Below are 21,770 nucleotides of genomic sequence, written 5' to 3'. Positions count from 1 at the left end.
AAGTGAATACTTTTTCAGCTGCTTTATCAATGATGACAAGGAACTTAGTTTGGCCATAAAGCAATAAATTTCAAGTCTTTCGTTAAAAGGTGTCTTCAAACCTCCCGCAAAATACCCCCCACTGCCTCTTTTGCCAAAGCTCCATGGCCGACAAATGAGATGGCGCCACAGGTACAAACGCTTAGATAACCGCTTGTTCAGTCGTCGCCGCAGACGATGCGAACACCTGACTTAACCTGTTTACATAATGACTTCATAATCTTCTCCTTGCTATACAATGCAGCCAAACAGACCGCGCTCGCTATCTCTCAGTTTTTAAAACAAAAATCTGTGTATGGTTGTCCGTGAACAGTTGACAGTGGCGCTCGTTGTGCGGATAGCGCTTTTTATGTCGCTCTGTTTCAATGTCCATTTGTCTAGACAGCTAGTCATCAGTAAAGTGCGTTTCGCACGTTTTACAGATACATTCCAGAGACGTGTATCGGCACGAAACTCAGGCACATAATTGTGACTAAGTTATTATAGTTGCTGTTGAGGTCATCTTAGTAGCCATCTTGGGCTGGTGAAATGCATCTGTGATTGTGTCGACCAATGTCTAGTAATGAGAGTCCAATCGGCGAACATCAAATATATCTAAAAACCATCTCTCATCAACAAGAACTCGTCAGTTTAATGGTTTACCCGCCGAGTGTTCATATAAAGTAGCTATTGCTGAAACCAAAACCCTATGCGCATAAGGCAGACCGCTTTTGCGCCGTAATGCGAAGTGCTGTTTACACTAGTTGGACGCGAAAAGGTTGCATGCAGATCTTCGTCCTCGACACACACGTGCGATTGAGGTGAACGCAGACAATTAGCTGCCTCGTGGTATTCCCCTCCCCACACTCCTTCTGGCGGAAAAGAATGCCAGCATCGTACGTGGCTTGGCAAGATGTTTCTGGCTTACCAATAATAAGCCACGAGTCACTTAGTACCGATCCAGCACAATGCACAGATCTCTATCTTTATTCCTCCGTGTAAAACAACTCGAGAAACCGCAACGCCTTCCAGCCTTTGTTGTTCTTTCCCGCTCTCACACATCACGGGTCGTTTCTCCTCTCTTGCGCTCGACGCGTTGTCGCGAGCACTCGGATATCTATCGCTACATAGCAGCAGCATTGTCAGTCCACTGGTCTGTGTGTTGTTGCGTGCGCCTGGGACCGTGAATCGTGGGTATCTGCGCTACACGTGTTCAAAGGAACCGTCGAAGAAATTGAAACTTCGGGCTGGCCCGTGCCGTAGAAAGGCGCCTCAGCTGTCGAAGATATTCCAAAGATTCCTGTTGGCCAAGTCCCACGTTGTCCACGCTATTCCAAGGGCTCTCCTGTCCTGACAAAAGTTGTCCCTGCTGTCCAAGGCATTCCAAGGATCCTCCTGTCTAAGGCCCCTTCTGTTCGAGGTCCCTTCTGTCCATAGCTGTCCAAGGTATTCCAACGACCCTCCTGTCTACGCTTCCTTCTAACCAAAGCTGTCCAAGGTATTTCAAGGTCTCTTCTGTCAAAGCTGTCCAAGGCATTCCAGGGTCCCTTCTGTCCAAGGTTCCTTCCACTCAAAACTGTCCAGGTATTCCAAGGTCCCTTCTGTCCGAGGTTCCGTCTATGCAAGGCTGTTCAAGGTTTTCCGAAGTCCCTTCTCTCCGAGGTCCCTTCTGTCGAAAGCTGTCCAAGGTATTCAAGGTCCTTCCTGTCCAAGATCCCTTCGCACCAAAGCTGTCCAAGGCATTCCAAGGTTCTTCCTGTCTAAGGCCCCTTCTGTTCGAAGTCCCTTCTGTCCATAGCTGTCCAAGGTATTCCAACGTCCCTCCTGTCTACGCTTCCTTCTAACCAAAGCTGTCCAAGGTATTTCAAGGTCTCTTCTATCAAAGCTGTCCAAGGCATTCCAGGGTCCCTTCTGTTCAAGGTTCCTCCCACTCAAAACTGTCCAGGTATTCCAAGGTCCCTTCTGTCCGGGGTCCCTTCTACGCAAAGCTGTTCAAGATATTCCGAAGTCCCTTCTCTCCGAGGTCCCTTCTGTCCAAAGCTGTCCAAGGTATTCAAGGTCCGTCCTGTCCAAGATTCCTTGTCACCAAAGCTGTCCAAGGTGTTCCAAGGTTCCTTCTGTCCGAGGTCTCTTCTCTCCAGAGCTGTCCAAAGTGTTTCAAGGTCCCTCCTATCGAATGCTCTCCCTCCAGCCCAGCCCCTTCGCCCATCATCTGAACGAGGATGTCCACACTCGACGCGGAGGCTGGGACGCCCTCACTGGCGGCATTCTGCTGGACGGCGCCGGTGCTTCCTCGTCATCGTCGTCGTCTTCGATGTGTCCCCGGCGTTTCTCGCCGCAGCGTCGGGCCAGAGCCACGCACGAGAGGCAGGCAGCGATCAACGCCAGCTGGACCAGGAAGGCCGCCACCACAGCCGCGGTCAGGACGCTGGGCGTTGCGCAGACCATCCGCGAGTCGCTCCTGGACGCTGGGAGAGAGAAAACAGCGCGACTACTGCTCAGCACGCTCCAGGTCTGTAAACCTTGATTATACTTAGTTCCGCAAGGATAGTTTTATTGAATTCCTTGCAAATCTACAAAGCCGGGTACAGCATCTCCAACATTCTTGGACAAAAATTTTGAATATTGGAAACCTGTAAGGTCCTTTCTTGCTGTCCCCTCACCTCTTTCATTTTACTTCTTCAAACTGCCTTATATCCTTTATTTCCGCTGCCCCAGCTCAGGTGCCGCCGACAGTGATGGCAGATGCCGGGGTTAGGAAAAATCTTTTAACTTCCTTTTTTATTATTTATTATCAATAAACACTTACTACTTACTACTGTAAGGTACAGGTATAGCAATATTGGGCATAATGGTTCATTCTTGCGATGTGTAGCAAAATCTTCCTTTTGTAGTGTTCCCAGAGCTCGCATCGAGCAGTTCAGACTGCCATAGAAAACCAATGGGGAACGCTTTTGACGACATAAAAAAAAAATGCAAGCCTGGCGACGGGAGATCTGCGCATATATTGATTATTATAGTGAAATCTTGCAATATATGAAAAAAATTGCGCTCATAAATTCTTTCTCGTCCGGAAATGCTTTTGTCGAGATTTGTTGGGTATGACTGTTAGAAATAGGTCCCTGTGAACTAAAGGCACGAATGCATCGGAATAAATCACATCATACAAACGGTTTTCCTTTTCAGTGTTTTGATCATACAGTTCGGGATAAAATAGATATTAGATTAAATTAAATAGGCTTCCTCTGTACAGCAGAGTTTACCGCAGTAAAACCCGGATTAAAAGTGCGACTGCCTGAGGGTCATGATCTCCTACAACATTAAAGTAGCCTACTAGTGCGTTTTTATTGCAAATATGTGTAGTACACTTTGCGTGGGCCAAGTGTAACGCTAAGCGCAGGGCAGTATTAAACCTATAGCAAAAGGCTTATGTTTTGATCTCGAGATAATCTAGAGCGAAGCTATTTGCTTCCTAGTTCTTACAAGACTAGCATTGTTGAGCTGGCAGCCGGAAATGCCCGGTCGGTTATGTTTTTCCTCTATTTTCGCTGTTTAGAAGGTTTGCAGATCACATCATATCATCTAAACACCACTGAACGGAGGGGTGTGCGCAAAGTGTCGAATAATAATAATAATAATAATAATAATAATAATAATAATAATAACAATAATAATAATAATAATAATAATAATAATTGGTTTTGGGGGAAAAGGAAATTGCGCAGTATCTGTCTCATATATCGTTGGACACCTGAACCGCGCCGTAAGGGAAGGGATAAAGGAGGGAGTGAAAGAAGGAAGGAAGAAGAGGTGCCGTAGTGGAGGGCTCCGGAGTAATTTCGACCACATGGGGATCTTTAACGTGTAGTGTCGAAACAATTTAATTTTGCTCTCGTGTCACCACAACAAACATGATCCCGCGAAAAGGCGCAGGTGTTTTCTTCTATGCATGCAGCCACAACATGGGTCAGTACATGAATTAGTGGGTAAAGTATAGACGCCATGCGTGATGGAGTCCCCCTGGGATTTGGAGGGTAAACTTTGTCACCATTTGTTTTTTTCAAACGCTTAAGATATGACAACTTGGGTCTAAAACGTTATTTAAAATCCTTTTCCGCGTTTCGAACATCTCGCTGTGTGCGCGGAAATGTACAACACGGATAAATTTTGGAACTTTCCGAAGCACTAAGAAACTTTAGAGCATTCGTCGCTCGTATACACGCTTATGTGTATTGGCTCCATTTTCGTGAGTGCCAATAAGCGCTTAAAAGGGCTTTGCCGCCTTCTAAATTCACGTTTATGAATGATACCTTCTAACCACGGTGGCCGAAGGCACCGTTCGCAGCTGGTGGAGCACTCGGCCCGCAGCGGGGTTTACGGAGCTTCTCCCAAGCGAACACCCCAAAGGAAGCCGAGAGCCAGGCCGGGGGCCGCTTGTACCCATTTTTACCGGTGGGTGTCCGGCGGTGGGTTTCGAACCAACCACCTCCCGCAGCCGAGACGGGCGCCCAACCAACTAAGCCACTGCTCTGGTCGCCTTTTTGGGGGAAGTGCCACAATCTTGAAATACGCTCTCACAGACTCGCACCTTTTTGAACGTTCTTGAAGAGGAAGGAAATGACACTCACTAGGTGGCGAAACAAAACTATAATTGAAGCCGAGAAATATATTTTTAGGCACTAAATATAACCCGCCGCGGTGGCTCAGTGGTTAGGGCGCTCGGCTACTGATCCGGAGTTCCCGGGTTCGAACCCGACCGCGGCGGCTGCGTTTTTATGGAGGAAAAACGCTAAGGCGCCCGTGTGCTGTGCGATGTCAGTGCACGTTAAAGATCCCCAGGTGGTCGAAATTATTCCGGAGCCCTCCACTACGGGACCTCATTCTTCCTTTCTTCTTTCACTCCCTCCTTTATCCCTTCCCTTACGGCGCGGTTCAGGTGTCCAACGATATATGAGACAGATACTGCGCCATTTCATTTCCCCCCAAAACCAATTATTATTATTATTAGGCACTAAATATTTATCCATGGCAGCCGCGCTTTGATTCCTTTGTTTAACATATTGGACACAAATTTTCCTTTGCCTGGCTTAACGAGTATGATATGTGATCGATTTAGCGATACCCAAGAGCCGCTTCAACGCGTCCACAGCTCCGCACTTTTGTCGCAGATGCCTCCCGCTATCCTGGACACCGACGTGCCCCAAGGAGGAACTCACTTCTGTCCCTTCTGCTGAAGATCCCAGAGTCCGTGGAGCCCTCTCCGATGCCCTGCACAATGATCTCCCTCTGCAGCGGATACTCCGGAAGCATGGTAGGCAGTATGTTCTTCTTGGACGTCGCGCTTTTACTGGTCTTGCCAGTGGTGCCGGTCGCCGCTGTGGCGTTCGAGGCAGTCCTGGCCGGTGTCACCGTGGAGGCGGCCGACCGGCGACCCATCCGCCTCTGGAGACCCAGCGGTCGGAAGTACATACGGCGCCGTCTTCGTCTTTTGCCGAAGGACCGAGCGGCGCCCGAACCGCACGTCGCCGGAGCACATTCGTGTAGGCAGAACTGCACCGTGACCTGCGACGGCAGATGGAAGGGAGCCTTTGTAAAGGCTTGTAACGTGCACCATGCAGAACACATATGCGAGCATTAAAAAAACACTGCACACATTTCCCGAGACGACGTGACATCGATAACTGCCATGGCTGTTGCTTAATAATAATAATTGGTTTTAGGGGGAAAGGAAATGGCGCGGTATCTGTCTCACATATCGTTTGGCACCTGAACCGCGCCGTAAAGGAAGGAATATAGGAGGGAGTGAAAGAAGAAAGGAAGAACGAGGTGCCGTAGTGGAGGGCTCCGGAATAATTTCGACCACCTGGGGATCTTTAACGTGCACTGATATCGCACAGCACTCGGGCGTCTCAGCGTTTTTACTCCATAAAAACGCAGCCGCCGCGGTCGGGTTCGATCCCGGGAACTCCGGATCAGCAGCCCAGCGCCCTAACCACTGAGCCACCGCGGCGGATTGGCAGTTACTTCTGAAACTTCTTTCATAGCTTTAGTCCACAGGCCAGACACATCCTTGGCTCAGTTTTTTCATTTCATTCTATTTGTTTAATTATGGTTACAGAAACCGGAGCAAAGGTAAAAGGAAAAAAAAAGCCTGACAAAGGCCTTCGCTCCGTGTGCAGTTCGGCGCACAGCCATTACAGATATGGCAAACCACAAGTGCAAACGCAAATGCCTTTCATTTACACAATGTTAAATGCGGATGTTATCCATTAGAGCTGACCTTGGTTGTTTGCTTCAAATCACCCAGAAAAAAATCTAAAAGAATCCCCTTGAGAAAACTTCTCAGACAAACAGAGCATGCAAAGTGCCCTACAGAAGATTTTCGTTCATAGCACCGTTGTAAATCAGCACTGTAATGAGTGCAAAAAGACGCAGTGAAATTACTATACCGCTGAAAAAAACATTAGTGTGTGTGTGTGTGTGTGTGTGTGTGTGTGTGTGTGTGTGTGTGTGTGTGTGTGTGTGTGTGTGTGTGTGTGTGTGTGCGTGTGTGCGTGTGTGCGTGTGTGCGTGTGTGCGTGTGTGCGTGTGTGTGTGTGTGTGTGTGTGTGTGTGTGTGTGTGTGTGTGGGGGGGAGCAAAAGGTGTAAAAGAAGCAACGATTCAGCGCCATACATGAAATCAAAGCACTGAAAAAAAAAACAAACGAACTCAACATTTTCTTTCATTATTATATTCTTGAGAAACTTTTGGGGACTTCGCTTCTTGAAATCTAGTAGGTTTTCAGGGCGATTTATCAGAGACAGTGCATCTGAAGCTGTGCGATTTGTCTTCCGTAATTTGTCCTAACCATAGGTGTTTTTCTGGGATCTGTACGGAAGCAATACTCTGCAGAGGAGCTTGCAATGCTTTTAAAGTTTGTTGTTTTCGACATGTCAAAAGAGAACGCATTCTCAATGGTCCACATGTGAGCATGGCAGTTGTTCATTCTCAGTAGTCGTAAAACGAAGACGTTATACCAGTGAGGTGATCGACGGTGCTGAGTATTCCGTTAAGAAAAAAACACACAGTACTACTTTGTCCCGAAGTGGCTTCCTGCGAGACAAAACACGAAGAATGACGGGACACGCTTTGGAGCTCTACGTCTCGTCGTCCTGAAGCCTTATGTAAAGTAATATGATAGTACTGCGGCGCTGTAAGCTTCGCAACGCCTAGCTGTACGATTCTGCTGTAAAAGCACGCCATCGTCCGTTCTGTTCTTTCGGCACCACACTGGCGCTGGCGTAACTATGCCTTCGCCACCAAAGCCATACGTACCGCGAAGGAAAAGATCGTCCAGAGTGCGCTCTTCATCACTCGTCACTTTCCGCATTGGTCATGTAATCCGTGTCACCTTGTCGATCGTCAGTGTGCCGGGTTATCTTCCCTTTCACGTTAGCTTGTATTTTATGGTTGCTGGTTGCGCTAGTATTTGGCAAAAACGCTGAAGGTGAAAAGCAAGCGTTTCTGGCTGCGCTTAAGGGGAATAGGACGATCGAGAAACGCCTGGCCCGATATGTGGATCAGAATTTTTGTTCGCACAAGACAGTCAGCTCGCCCAAAATAATCATTCCAACCAGTGATTCTGCTTGGCTCGAAATATTCACTACTATGTTTCGCTACTATGGCAGCCATAAGGAACAGCCATGCTTCACCATTACTTGAGACAGCCGTGGACAGGAAGCCGTTCTTTTTTTTAGTTAGAACTATATGGTCCGTATATACAGCAGCTGGTACGTGGAAATTTGGTCTTACTACGTGACACGTGTCGACAAAACTGAAAACATGCTGCAGAAGTAAGGTGAGTTGGGCGAGCTGGTGCTCATCTATTTGAAAATAACGCGAGACACAAAGACAAAGACGGTAGATGAGCGATCACTCGCTCGTCCTGTGTCCACCTCGAGTTCTGCGCAGCTGTATGTTCACTAAGGATCAGCAGCAAAACATGTTCTTTACCTTGTATAGGAGTTTAAGCTGAAAAGTCTTCAATTCCACTTAAATTGCTTAGTGTAATAAGCGAGATCCTAGCATGGTTTCTGTTTTAGAGGGGCATTGAGTGCAAATATAACTTGGCCTGTGTTGATGGGGGGCCACGTTCTAATCACAAAGAGGCCGCCCTCACCGAAAACGGAGCTTTCATAATCCAGAAAAGAGCAAACAACAAAATACAGGTGCCGCCATTACCGGCCGGTTTCGCAACTAAAATACGTGCGTTTATCGCGGATCTCAGAGGCTACGCTACACCTCCATATAGTTCAAAACGGCGATAAGCGGCCCTTTTCGGTAAAGACGTCACAAGTTTGAATCGACTGGTGGGGAGATTTTTAAATTAAATTTTCTCGCCAGAGCCAGAAAAACGTAGCCAGAAAAAGCCAGAGAAAAAATTTTTACGGATAACAATAATCGGATATAATTCTCTTCAGAATGTCCCTTTAATATGGACTAATGTTTAAACGTGTGCGTGAGTGCGCGCGCGCGCGCGCGCGCGCGCGCGTGCGTGCGTGTGTGTGTGTGCGTGTGTGTGTGTGTGTGTGTGTGTGTGTGTGTGCGTGCGTGCGTGCGTGCGTGCGTGCGTGTGTGTGTGTGTGGGTGTGTGTGTGTGTGTGTGCATGCATGCATGTGCGTGTGTGTATGTGTGAAAAGGAGCCCTAAATGGTAAAAAATGTTCGTGTAGCATGCTTCTAACTGCTCTCACGTTTCCTACATGTAGCGAAAAAAAAAAGGCAACAGCGTTCATCGGCTGCGTAGCAATCACCGAGGTGCATTTGATGCTATATCGATTCAGTGGCGACTAAGGCTCACAACGCGTCGTCAATCGCACAAAGAGCGTGGAAGACTCGCGCACATACCTGAAAGCGAACGACGACGTCGTCGGCAAACTTGAAGGCTTCAAAGCGGCTCTGCAGCGTCCTCGTCTTGTCCCCGGGCAACTTCTCCAGCGCTGGAAATATGTTTCTGTCCGTGGGACACCTGCGTTGCGGCCAAATGAAGAACAGGAAAAGAGTAGATACCACATATATGCACTACTAAAGATCTTTGCGTTTAGTCTTGGCGGCATTTCATGTTTCCTGTGAATCAACTATAGTTGAAGCTAATGATTACCCTACCACGCATCTGTCACTGTAGCATAGACACTCCGCAGGACTACTGTTTTTCGCTTCAGTACTTACGTCCGTTTAATGCAGCCAGATTGCGTTAAAATTTAAGCCCCTAGTCCTTCCTCCCGAAAACGAATGCGGGCTCAGTGGTTAGGGCGCTCGACTACTGATCCGGAGTTCCCGGGTTCGAACCCGACCGCGGCGGCTGCGTTTTTATGGAGGATAAACGCTAAGGCGCCCGTGTGCTGTGCGATGTCAGTGCACGTTAAAGATCCCCAGGTGGTCGAAATTATTCCGGAGCCCTCCACTACGACACCTATTTCTTCCTTTCTTCTTTCACTCCCTCCTTTATCCCTTCCCATACGGCGCGGTTCAGGTGTCCAACGATATATGAGACAGATACTGCGCCATTTCCTTTCCCCAGAAACCAATTATTATTATTATTATTATTAAGAAGGATTCGGAATGGTTAGCTAGCAATAACGCTACATGTTTGCTGAACGCCCTGTTCTTTCGCTCTGCTATATATTTATGGCCTGATTCAAATATATACTCGAGCCCATATATGCCGAACCCAAAAATTTCGAATTATTGCCTATACCGAACACACAGATTATCCCCTTGAAACTCTCGTGTAAAATTATAGGAAAGTGTCGCAGTCCGATCTATCCAGTTTCGACTGTCTGGTGCGAGAGGTCTTGTCTTGCTGGTGTAAACATGGGGGCGGTGTGTTGGTGTGTAGGTTTGACTTCCTTTTTGCCGGCTAAACCTTCAACGAAACCTCACAAAACAGGGCTACCATCTTCGGATCTACACCGGCCGCGGTAGCTTTGTGGCGTTCGGCTGCTGACTCTAAGGACGCGGGATCGAATCTCGTCCAAAGACGACACATAATTTCGGCGGACAGGAAATGCGGGAACGCCCATGTGCGCTGCGGTGTCAATGCACGTTGAAGAACCCCCATTTGGTGGACATTAATCCGTGGCCCTCTATTATACGGCGTTCCTCATGGCCCATGTGTATCTTTGGGGCTTAGCTCAATGTATACCATGCATACCACGTTCGCATTTTGATCACATCAACATGTTAAATGGTCACGATGAACTATATTCTTACACCGTGCTATGAACAATCTAACTGCAGGTTTCGAGAACAGTAGGGGCCGTATACGGCGACCATTTTTACCTGAATTATGCTTCTATATACCTAGCCCCCCAACGCTTTTGTTCCATAGTGTGTAAGGGTAGCGCAAAACGGGACAAGGGACAAAGAAAGACGCGCACAACACAGGCGATATGACCCTTATGAACATGATTCTAACAGGAAGTAAGAATTACTGTGGGAACTTAAGCTCCGCGTTAAGGGTATGACGCGATAGCGTTAATGGATTAATGCCCATATATGGAGAAGGTCATTATCTACTCTATATTCATAGATTCCTGGGAGTCCTTATATACCCCTCCTGGGGCAGTGGTGCAGCGGTTAAGCGATGCGCCACTGCACTGAAATGGCAGGTGCTCCCTGTGGTGGCGCTTTTGTGAGACTGCAGCTTGCTCTTCCCGAGCGACGTCTCGCGATCAAAGATTAGGTTAAATAACAACCTTCCACGGTGTCAGTTTGCACAAAATCCGGTGGGCAGGTTGTGATAACGAAGTGAAGTCACGTGATCTAGGTGGCCCGCCTCGGTTGCTTCTCCGGGGAATTTTTGCTCACAACGCCGACGACGCCGGATTTTCTGCACAACGGGACTCTTAACGCTCTCGCCTTAAACAGAGGTTAGATCGGCTGCACCCCCCCCCATTACACACACACACACACACACACACTCTCACACACGTCTTTTTTCCCGCTACACTTACCCAGAGCTGTCGATGAGCACGATAGAATCGTCGTTCTGGCCGCTCGTGGCGACGAGGTTTCTCGCGAACAGTCCGAACACGCCTGCGCAGAGGACATCGCATAACTAACACTTCGGAAAGAGGTCAGTAAGGATGCAAATGCATCGCATACTGCGCCATCTAAATGTTCATACCTAGGTAACGAGTGTCACGTTTCCAACCCTAGGGAAGCTGAACTTCCCAAAACGTAGAGAGTAATAGGAATACCATATTACACGGGAATGGCTTCTTGTTGACTACAGCTACAATCACAGGGTCGGCAGCTGAGTCGGTGGAGTCCGTTTGGTTTAACTCACACATGTCAGACCCTACGAACGCCAGTGGGCCATACGAGTCTCATGTAAAATCAAATCAACCTTCATGTGCTCCAGTCGTGGCATGGCTTATTTGGTTTGTTGGTGCGGAATATTGTCGAAAAAAAAAACTGTTCCGCACATTTGAGTCTGTGTCCTTGATCACAAATTATCCCGGATAGTGTCCGCCTTATGGAGCATTCGTATGGAGCAGAACTCGTATGATCGAAAAGCCACAGTCGCAAATGGCCGCGTTTGCTGAAGAACGACAATTGTGGGGAATTTCGCGCTGCTTGATTTTGCTGCCCTGCGACTTACATCGCGAAACCATCGAAACAGTCGTAGCGGATATCCGGGAGTGACGCGGCACGTCCAATCTGATACTATAGTCGGATACAACTCAAGAACGCAGCGGTTTTCCCCCGTCAAAGGACCCCCTTCCAGCAAATGGCGGCGGCCTATTCCCACGACCCTACTAGCGTGACAAAGCAGGGAACGGCGCCATAATGCAGAGAGGGGTCTAACCCTGACCATAAATGGAAGGCATTATCCTCTTTCATCTACCACACCCTGCATTGTCACACTAGCAGGTTCATGAGAACCGGCCGACGCCATTGCCTGGAAGGAGGTCCTTTGAGGGGGAAAATTCGCTTCGTTCTTGAATTGTATCCAACTATAATTCTTCTAAGAGATACCCTTGCGGGGATGACGACTCGCAGGTTGCAATAGAGAGTGTTAACATCATCAGCGGCGAGCTGGTCCTTGGCATGAACTTTTCGAATTGGACACCACCGTAATGCTCGCTGTACCGCTTTGTATCCACCTGGTGGATACACCACCAGCACGGTGGAAGTGGTGGCACCAAGTGTCCGTAACAGCCCAGCAAGCAATATGGCGACGCCCAGGTGTGAAAGGTCTTTGCCACTCGTCGTTGTGATCACGCCATTGGCTATGCGCCGAGAAGCATTGACAGGGAAACGGCCACCTACTGTCGTCGTCCATCTCGATGCGAAGGAAGAGTTCGTCCCCCAGCTTGGCGCCCGCCACGTCCACCCCTTGCCTGTCCGTGATGCGCAGGCGCACGTTGGGGGACGGGGCCGTGGCGTTCACCACTCCGGGCACCCTGCTCGCTGGGCCCACGCCGCTGAAAAAGAAATGTCGGAGGAGGGCCTCAAAGATTGCGAACAATCCTTCAGGTTTCATAAAAGGTGCTTCACCTCTCTACTCCCGTATCAATATTTATTTAGCACGTCTTTCGGAGGTGCAAGGAAGGTGCTCGCGGAGGTGCTTGAAAGTTAACTGGGACACTCTGTATAAACCGACACATCCACAGCTTATTGTGGTCAAGTATGCCTTGGTTCGCATCAATTTAGCTCGCCCTGCAAACCTCCTATCAGCTAAGCCAGTGCTGTATATCGCCACGAACCATTGTAGTGTTTTTTTTTTCATTCTGCAAAGCTGCCGCCTCGCCGCTTTATCACTTCGTGGATGCAAGACGCGACCAGATTTATCTCGATTGATCGCATCCAGGCGGAGCCGCTTCTACCTCGTTCCGAAATGTTCTAGTAACTTTGCACGCTTTATCTCGAAAGTTCGCTATCAGCTTTAAATTGAGCACGGCCGACAGCGGCGGGCATCCTGTTCGACGACCGCCGAGCACGCTTGTCGCTTCGCCGCCGCCGAGCGATTCAGTCCACTGTGGGCGCAAGACAGCCCAAATAAAGTTTTGTTTTGACACCATTTTCGCCGTCCTCCTGCTCTCCGGATTGCGGTCACCGCTTCCTGACAATATCAAGAACTGGTGGGTGGCACTCATCGCCGCGGTTACGTGTGGGCTGATTTGAAACACTTTTAAATACTCGGACGTGGATCACGGCGCGCAGGAGACAGAGCATATATACCATAATGCTGCATGCAAGCTCACCCCACGAGGACCTTGTAGGTGTTGGTGACGGTGCGATTACCGGTGTCGAAGATGCAGAACAGCTTGACGATCCTGTCGCCCTTCTGCTGTATGACCGGGTGCTGCTGGATCACTATCGTGCTCGTGAACCGGCCGCGGTCCTGCGCAGAGCAGCGGTGCTCGGCAGAGCCTCTTCGTCGCACGCATATAAGCCACGTGGTGGTACGAGCCAATGACTGAGGCATTCCGTAAGGGTTAGGCTCAGAAAAGCCTCTCGAGTTAGGAGGCATATCCACGGTATGGGTGACAGGGGCGGATCCCTGTTAAGCATAGCCTCCCCAAAATACGATCATCTTCACAGAAACAGCACACAGAGATCCCACTGTTATGAACCATCATCGCAAACGGAGACTGAGGACAGCTTCTTGCAGCTTAAGTTCTTTTTAAAAATGGACGTTGAAGCTCTTTCTGGCAACGTTGGTGTTCGTCCCCCCAGAAAAGGCTAATTTATTTCTGAGGAAACATGAATTTAAAATTTCCCTCAGCGCTCGGTTGAAACTAGTGACGTCAAGACGTAAAAAGACTCCGAGATCACCGATATAAATGACTAGGGCTGTAGCCTAGCCTCAGGGATCCTCCAGAAGAAAATCCGCATTTTTTTTTTACAGCGACAGTCAAGTGAAACACCTTTTACGGTGGAATTCTTGGCACTGAATTACAGTTGCGCCTGTATTTACCTTTTGGCGTTTCCTGGCCTTTAAATTGAAGCTCCGCTATCAGTGAAAGCGTATTTGTTATTAGAACGTGCTAATCTATCGATTCAGGTCAGGTTAAATTTTCCCTAAGTGTCTCTTTAAAACTGGACACATCTCAACTCCATGTCTCGACAAAAAAAAAGCGGACTACTCAAAATTAAGGGTCATGGTGTTTGATCAGCATCTAGACGCCACAACGCTTTATGGGTAGTCTCCTGTATTTTTTCAGTGCTTGGCCGTGATATGTCTATCATATCTAAAAGAACACTGCTAGCGGAGGCGAATGCTGCGACGTTCGGCTGATTGCCAGCTAAATACTACAGCCACTGAGTCCACAACGTCAGAAATGACCTCCGACAAGGCAAAGTTGATGGTCAACCTGGCTGGTGAGCAGTACACTGTTTTTCTTACACGGCGGGCGAAATTTCTTGCCCTACCTTTAATTATAGTAAGAAGGCTTGTCCTCTGGCACCAACCAGGGTTCAAAGAGAAATCCCAAAATTTCGGAATCTTCCAACTCGTTCGCTTCTTCAGGATGCTACGAAATGGTCGGCGCGCAGTAGGCAGCAGACCTTGCTTCTACACGCACACTCTAAGCTTAAAGAAGTTAAGAGAGAGAGCAAGCTGTCCTCTAGCGCACTCTCTTATATAAGAGACAGCGCGCTAGATGGGCGCTTACTCCCTTTTTACTCCTATATAGGCGCAGTCGTGTTGAGGGTGTCGTCACGTGACGGAGGCCATTCACTTAGGCGGAGGGCAAAGGCCGAGGGCGCCCGACTGCTGCCTGCTACGTGCTGGCCATTCAGTCGCCCATTGAGGATGGGACCGTGTTGATTCCGAAACTTTGGTTTATGGATGTTTAACGTCCCAAACCGACTCAGGCTATGAGATACGCCGTAGTGAAGGGCTCCGGGAATTTCGACCACCTGGGGTTCTTTAACGTGCACTGACATCGCACAGCACACGGGCCTCTAGAATTTCACCTCCATCGAAATTCTACCGCGGCGGCCGGGATCGAACCCGCGTCTTTCGTGCTAGCAGCCGAGCGCCACAACCACTCAGCCACCGCGGCGGCTCGATTCCGAAACTTTGGGATTTGTTCTGGACCTTAGGGTGGTGCGAGATTTTTGTCCGCGTTACAATCTCAATCGGACGGACTTCCGTCAAAGATCCTCACGCTCACCGTTTGGAACAGTACGGCCTAGCTCAGATTGCGCATCGCACTGCAATCTGATGCGCACTGCATGCAAACGAGTTCAGAATGAGAGAGACGCACGTCCTCGGAGACACCGCAGTGGCGATCCATGAGGCCCATGACGAGGGTGGTCTCCCGGGAACCGCGGCCCTGGACGTCGCAGCCGGCGGTCTCCTCCCGCGGGTAGATCCTGCCTCCGAACGGGTCCTTGGTGTGCAGAGTCAGCGACATCGACTCCCGCGTGCACGACAGCTGCACGGCTGCGACGTCATGGAAAGGTGACGTCGTCAAACTCTCCATAAGAGCGCAGGGGTGCGGCGGCTATAGCGCAGTTCCTGTAGTCTGTAGCCACGTATGTCTATAGGCTGTAGCCTGTAGAAACTGCGCGTAATTATACCGGGTGTTTCAGGGAAGCCTGTCACTGATATTTAAAACTAGGCTTTTCGAGGTGTAAAGATGACTTCGAGGGCATAGTAATACCAGTGTTTGCGAACGCCAGAAAACAGATGAATCTTGTTGACTAATAAGCTGGTTAAGAAAATTCGAATGGCTAACTTTCTATTACAAATAGGCGTCTTGTTGTAATTAGAGAATTGTAACTTTCCATTAGTAATACAGCCAAATGAGTTTGGCTGTATTACTAATGGCCAGATACTAATGGCCTGCTACAGCGTACGCGGGCAGAAGTCACAAGCTTCTTCACGACGACCCAATTCGCTGCAGCGCTGAAGGACGTCCCGGAACCCGCTTCCATCCCGGAGTCGTATCTCTAGCACCTGTTTCATCCCCGTCGCTCTTTGCCACCAAAATGCAAGGCATCGTCATCGTCATCATCATAATCAGCCTGACAACGCCCACTGCAGGACAAAGGCCTCTCCGATGTTCCTCCAATTAACCCTGTATTTTGCCAGCTGCGACCACCGTATCCCTGCAAACTCCTTAATGTCATCCGCCCACCTAGACTTCTGCCATCCCCTGCTACGCTTGCCTTCTCTTGGAATCCACTCCGTTACCCTTAAGGACCAGCGGTTATCTTGCCTTCACATTACATGCCCTGCCCAAACCCATGTCTTCCTCTAGAAGGTTGTGCAAGGCATGACGACTTAAGTGGATATTCTGACATTCGTTTACAATTCCTTAGTGTACATTGGTTGGTTGACTCATCCCAATAACAGCATCCGAAGTTTCTGACAGCCTGTAAGGTCACCGTCAACGACACATGCCCGGAAAGAGACGACTGCGAGAAGCGTGCGCGTATTTTGTATATACGCACGTTCGGGGCAGGCGGGCCTCTGGTAGTATCCCACCCCCGGCGTCATGCGCAGCGCGAACCCTCCGAGGCTGACGGTGTCGTCGCCGGACATGGCGCAGATGCCCGAGGCCGCCGCGAAGCTGTAGCTGCGGCAGGCGAACTCGCGGCTCGTCTCGCACAGCGAGCGGCACTGGTCGGCGCTGAAGGCGCTGCGCACCTGGTCGGGCCGCCGCAGGTCCACGTCCTTGTGCAGCTCGAAGTCGCAGCTCAGGCCGGCCGAGGACGCTGCGAAACGGCGTTTAGCTCTAAGGTTTAGAATTGCAAAGCGCTCTTTTGGTTGCATTTTAAAGGGAAACTGAGGACAACGCCATAGAGGAGGAGGTGGAGGAGGAGGATGAAAGACGTTAATGAATACAGGAGAGGTCTGCCTGGAGCATGCTAGTCCAGGTGAATGTGAAGAAAGAGAAGAGGGTGAAAAAGAGAGGAAAATGGAAAAAAAGAAAGGGTGAAAGGATAAATCATCCGTACTCAACACTCACAAACTCGCATGATTGTCAATGGGTGTCCTCCAAACCCGTGTCCCTAAGAAAAACTAAAAGTACATTTGTCCCTGGCGCAGCCGAAGCCGCATCACTCCGGGGTCCAAGAAAATGCTCCAGGTGCACGGGGCTGTGTTGACGGAGTCCTAAAGCACTTAACAGTACCTTGCCATGGCTATTAAAGATTTGGCAGCGGCAGATCAAGTTTTGAAGATCCTCGCGCACGCCACATGTCGGGCACAGAGGGCTACTTGGTGCACCAATTTTATCATGATATAATTTTTGTTCCTAACGTGTGGGCATGGCGAGAAGACAAAGCCTCTATCCTGAGTCGATTCCTTTTAACTGTGATGCCTCCGTCTCCCGAGCCAGAATAATATCACTATTCGATTCCGATCATAATTTTATTTTTGCTGCTATCCATCGTCGAACAGAACGAAATACAAGCCCCCGCTATTAATGAGTTCGACTAAGGATTCAGAGCCGTGTGGCTATGGTGCACTACGCTCATCTTACCGGGCAGGCAGAGGTTCTCGAAGTAGTGCACGTGTGGTCCCTGCGCCGGACCGAAGGCGCCCGGCTGGGACCGCCGGTCCTGCGAGCTGAGGCGGCACTCCCTGGCGCGGGCGTCGAACTCCCCCGAGCGACAAGGGAAGGAAGTCTCGTGCAGGCAGAGCTCCTGACAGCGCTGGCAAGTGGGCACTCCGGACACCACCCGGTCGTCGAAACCGCGTAGCTCCTTGTCGGGGACTCGCTCCATCACCCAGTCCTTGTCGCACGCCGGACCTGGTGGCATGCACGGATAATGTGGCTCAGAGACAACAATTACCAGTGTTCAGTGTCATAACTTGGTACTCATAGAGAACTTTATAGCCCCGAGTATCCGCAAGTGCAGCGGCTTACGTTAGGAACTCTAGGAGGAAAAAACATTGCGTGGTCCCGCATTGGAAGGCACGAGCTGACGTGTGCTCTTCTTACGTGCTCACGAGCGGGCCGCAGAAATCTGGAGGCTGAAGACTCGTGCTCACTGCTTCTAGTACAGAACCACAGAAAGTTGTCCCCGAGCGTGGGCACACGCTGGTGCCGTGCAGTTAAAGGGACCACCATTGAGTAATTACTCCCTTATTACAAATCTACTCCACCTTGGGGGACTCCCCTATGCATTTGACCACCACTGTAGTTTCTTCCGGGACACCCACCGTGGACGCACATCTTGGCGAAGTAGTTTGAGCGGTCCGAGGCCGGCACCAGCGGCGACTGGTCGGCGGATCCGAGCGCGTTGGCCACGTCCTCGTCGTCCATCGCGGTGGCCGCGAAGCACGCGTTGTGCTCGTAGTTGACCACCACGCCCAGGCAGCGGGGCGACGCCTGGCAGCGCCGCAGGCAATCGAGGGTCACGGCGCCCCTCGAGCGGAAGTCCTCGCGCGGTGCGAACATGGGCGACAGGCGCCGGGAGCCGGGCTTCATGGCCACGGTCTTCTCGAACGTGACCGTGTCCTCGCCCTGGGGACACTGCTCGTTCCTCGAGTGCACTGAAAAAGACGGCAGTCGCAAAGCACTGTGCAGGTCGTGAACGTCGGCTAGGCGAAATGTGGCATTGAAATAGGCTACCTCTGAATACATACAAAGCGCTACCGTCGGCGATTTTGCCTGTCTTCAGTTATCGCTCTGCATGTGCTCTGTTTTATTGTTCTGCCACTGTGAAGTGCGACAACCAGCCACAGGCCGTTGCCCTGACGGATCAGAGATAAGCTCCGCCGTCAAAAAACCCCTAAATCCGCCGCGTGCGATAGAAACCCAACTTGTGGCCCTTTTTTCATCTTCTCAAGGTGGGGTCAAAGACCCCTTTCCCGAGCACTTCACCCTAAATAAGCCGAGCACCAGACCAGCGGAAAGCTTGAGCCCATTGTATCACCGGTGGGTACCCGGCGGCACTGTTGAAGATCTCAGTAGCGTCTATAGACTTAGCAATACCATTTCACTTTTTCACTTAACGAAGTTTCAAGCTTTGTCATAGCGTGCGTGACGTCATATGTCGCCGCATGGACGCTGCTCGGTATCAGATCTCTTTATATAACATTCTTTTCCCGCTATACTTTCGCGTTAGATGCATTCTCGTGGAATTTTTGGTGTGTACACGCATATTCTGCCTTATGCTCTATGGAAAGTATTCGTATAGCTGCGCAGAACCGGTCACAAGAGATATCTGTAGACCTTTGAAGGAGAATCTCTATTCTTTACTGCTGAATGTTGGCCATAACAGTATCTTGAGTCTCTTGCGGGAAGCGCAATATTAGTTCCTGGTACTACTTCAGACTTGCTGGTCTCCCAGGCCGCTGGCTAGTCTTTCAGAAGTTTCCTCTCCCTGTGAAAGTAATGTGAGTCAAGTGGCGCCCTCTCTCTCACCTGCCGGCTTGTCCCAGAACTGGACGTCCCTCAGCGTGGGCAGTTCCCTGGCTTGAGGGTCCGCCATGGTGCCGACGTTGAGGAGGAGGAGGACACCAGCAGTCCAGGCGGTCAGGGCCAGCCCGCCGGTCCCCGAGCGCATGTCCCTTGTCCTGCGCCCCACTGCCGTTATTCCGGGTTCAAAGAAAAGCGGAACGTGTCGCACTTGATTTTTCCAAACTATGGCTACCTTGCACGGAAGTCGACAGAAGCTTCGTACATGGGGACATTCACTGGTGCAATACCCGCGAAAGTGCGAGTCCATTAGTGCGTACGAGACTCATGTGAATGGCATCATTTTAAAGCAAAGGTGCCAGTGTGTTGAGTACAGCGGAAATAGGCTAGATAGATGGCGCCTCAGGACTGAGTTCAAGGTTATAAACTTTCAGTGTGCGCCGTGTGTACCCTGTCTGTATTGGCCTGCGGACACGTGGAAAAGTGATCTTCCTTTCCTCCCTCCCCTTTCTATCTCTCCCTCCATTTCCCTTTCCACGTGTACGGTAGCATACAGGGCGTCGCCTGGTTAATTGCCCTGCCTCTCCGTTCATCTTACTCTCTCTCTCCGTGGCAACAATCCGTGGCAGTAATCCGTGGCAACAAAGCTGTGATAGCGCAGTAAACTTTTAAGAAAAGCCGTGCATACTATTCTTAACTTGAAGCACATCAATGTCATTTCATTTTTCTCCTATCCCCATGTGTAATGCAAAAAAAAAATGTAGAGTGTGGTAGTTATAGTCCGCTATTAGTAACCCTCTCCATGCAAGATCACCGATCAAGCAGCATGTCGTAATTTCGGCTGTGAGCACAGAGTGACGAGGTGGCAGGTCCGTAGGGATACTTGCCATTCAGTATAAAAAAAACTGAATTTTAAATATAAAAAATGTCGGAAAAATCATGGTACTTGTTTCCACCTCATTCTCGACTTTTATGAACAGGTAAGTTCACAATGAATGGGAACACATTATGGGCATTCAACCAGTTCAAACGCGGGTTAATGACATCTTGGTCGAAATCAAGAGGAAGAAATGGGCTTGGGCAGGGCATGTGATGCGAAGGCAAGATAACCGCTGGTCCTTAAGGGTAACGGAGTGGATTCCAATAGAAGAAAAGCGTAGCAGGGGCCGGCAGAAGGTTAGGTGGGCGCTTGAGATTAAGAAGTTTGCGGGCATAGGGTAGGCGCAGCTGGCAAAGGACAGGGTTAATTGGAGAGACATGGGAGAGGCCTTTGTCCTGCAGAGGGCGTAGTCAGACTGATGATGATGATGATGATGAACCAGTTATAAGTCTAAATACGAGAGACAAGCACACTACTTCCTGTTTTCTTTCTGTTTTCTGGACGTATATACTAAACCATCAGACAGTTTCATCTTCAGTGCAGGAACATCAGGATTTGTTCTGGTGAGTTAACTCTTTGTTCTCTTTTATACTGGAGCTAACTGTACCTTGAGCAAACAGTTTAGACAGACGCAGTCTTCGTCACGCCCTGTTAGAACGATCAACACGTCGTTCGCATCATTGTAAAGAGTGACTACTTTGTTGACAGCACTGAATCAGTCCGTTCCTTTATAGTCGCAGTTCAGGTCCCTTTGCACATCGACGGCTGGAGGGACGGAAGCTATGTACGCGTCGATTGATCTGTCCACACTACCAACCATCGAAACAGCCCGCCTGGATAGTCAGTGCCTGACCCAAATGATCGTCAGTCAGGAACAAAAAGACGTTCACAGCGACGCCACGAAGCTCTCCGCCCATCTACACGGGTCCTGTCAACTTCTTGACACCCCCAGCGCGCTGAGGGCGTGGTCGCCCTAACGTCCCCCGTTGCATCTGCCACAGCAGCGCTACAAAGACTCCGCTGCCCAGCGTAGTGCCTGTCTCGCTAACACGGTTGCCGACTTCCTGGTGGCGTTCGAGGACGGCTCCCACGGTGGGAGCACCCTGTGGGACCGCGGCAGCACCATCGCCGTCGCGATAATCACGACCACCGCACGCGTTGAGGGCATCGACTCCCCTGTGCTGAAATAGAAACTCTGGGCCGGCAACTGCATGCGCCGTGTAGTACGTTATGCGGACGGACCATTCTCGCTCGTCCATATGGCCCTATTCATACGCATATGCATTCTCCTCGCCGCTGTGGGGCACCACCGTCGCCGGTGGCGCGCCGTCCTCGCATTGTGCGCCCGGCTTTCTTGCCCAGCACCGCTTCATTTCTCTGCTTGTTCATTTACACGCATCGCCGGCTTTTCGTGCACGCATGACGGACCACGTTATGACCGAATTGTCTTCTAGCCGGGGAAAGGGTTGTTGTCAACTCTCTTTCTCTCTATCTACCCCTC

The 21,770-nt window shown here is 50.0% G+C and overlaps 1 protein-coding gene across 1 annotated transcript; it reads right to left on the bottom strand.

Moving 5' to 3' along the window:
* Positions 1-2,226: 2,226 nt before the first annotated feature.
* LOC144109536 (uncharacterized) lies at positions 2,227-21,528 on the bottom strand. The gene is made up of 12 exons (XM_077642361.1): positions 21,327-21,528; positions 19,396-19,557; positions 18,189-18,521; positions 17,506-17,775; positions 16,472-16,735; positions 15,280-15,458; positions 13,270-13,409; positions 12,335-12,489; positions 11,014-11,095; positions 8,906-9,026; positions 5,235-5,580; positions 2,227-2,486 (listed from the first exon to the last, which is right to left on the bottom strand). The coding sequence occupies exons 1-12, from the start codon at positions 21,526-21,528 to the stop codon at positions 2,227-2,229; spliced, it is 2,514 nt and encodes an 837-aa protein (XP_077498487.1).
* Between the last annotated feature and the right edge of the window lie 242 nt (positions 21,529-21,770).

Source organism: Amblyomma americanum, chromosome 11, assembly GCF_052857255.1.
Source record: "Amblyomma americanum isolate KBUSLIRL-KWMA chromosome 11, ASM5285725v1, whole genome shotgun sequence".
NCBI lineage: Eukaryota > Metazoa > Arthropoda > Arachnida > Ixodida > Ixodidae > Amblyomma > Amblyomma americanum.
Note: the sequence above shows the minus strand (reverse complement) of the source record. Positions and strands in the feature narration are given on the sequence as shown.

Bases quoted from the DNA above. Each gene is read 5' to 3' on its own strand.
- LOC144109536 (XM_077642361.1), bottom strand. From the start codon at position 21,528: ATGGACGAGCGAGAATGGTCCGTCCGCATAACGTACTACACGGCGCAT. The intron at 18,522-19,395 runs GTGAGAGAGAGG...CGTCTTTTTCAG, and splicing joins GTTCTGGGACAAGCCGGCAG to TGCACTCGAGGAACGAGCAG. The intron at 16,736-17,505 runs GTAAGATGAGCG...GCCGTTTCGCAG, and splicing joins CGAGAACCTCTGCCTGCCCG to CGTCCTCGGCCGGCCTGAGC.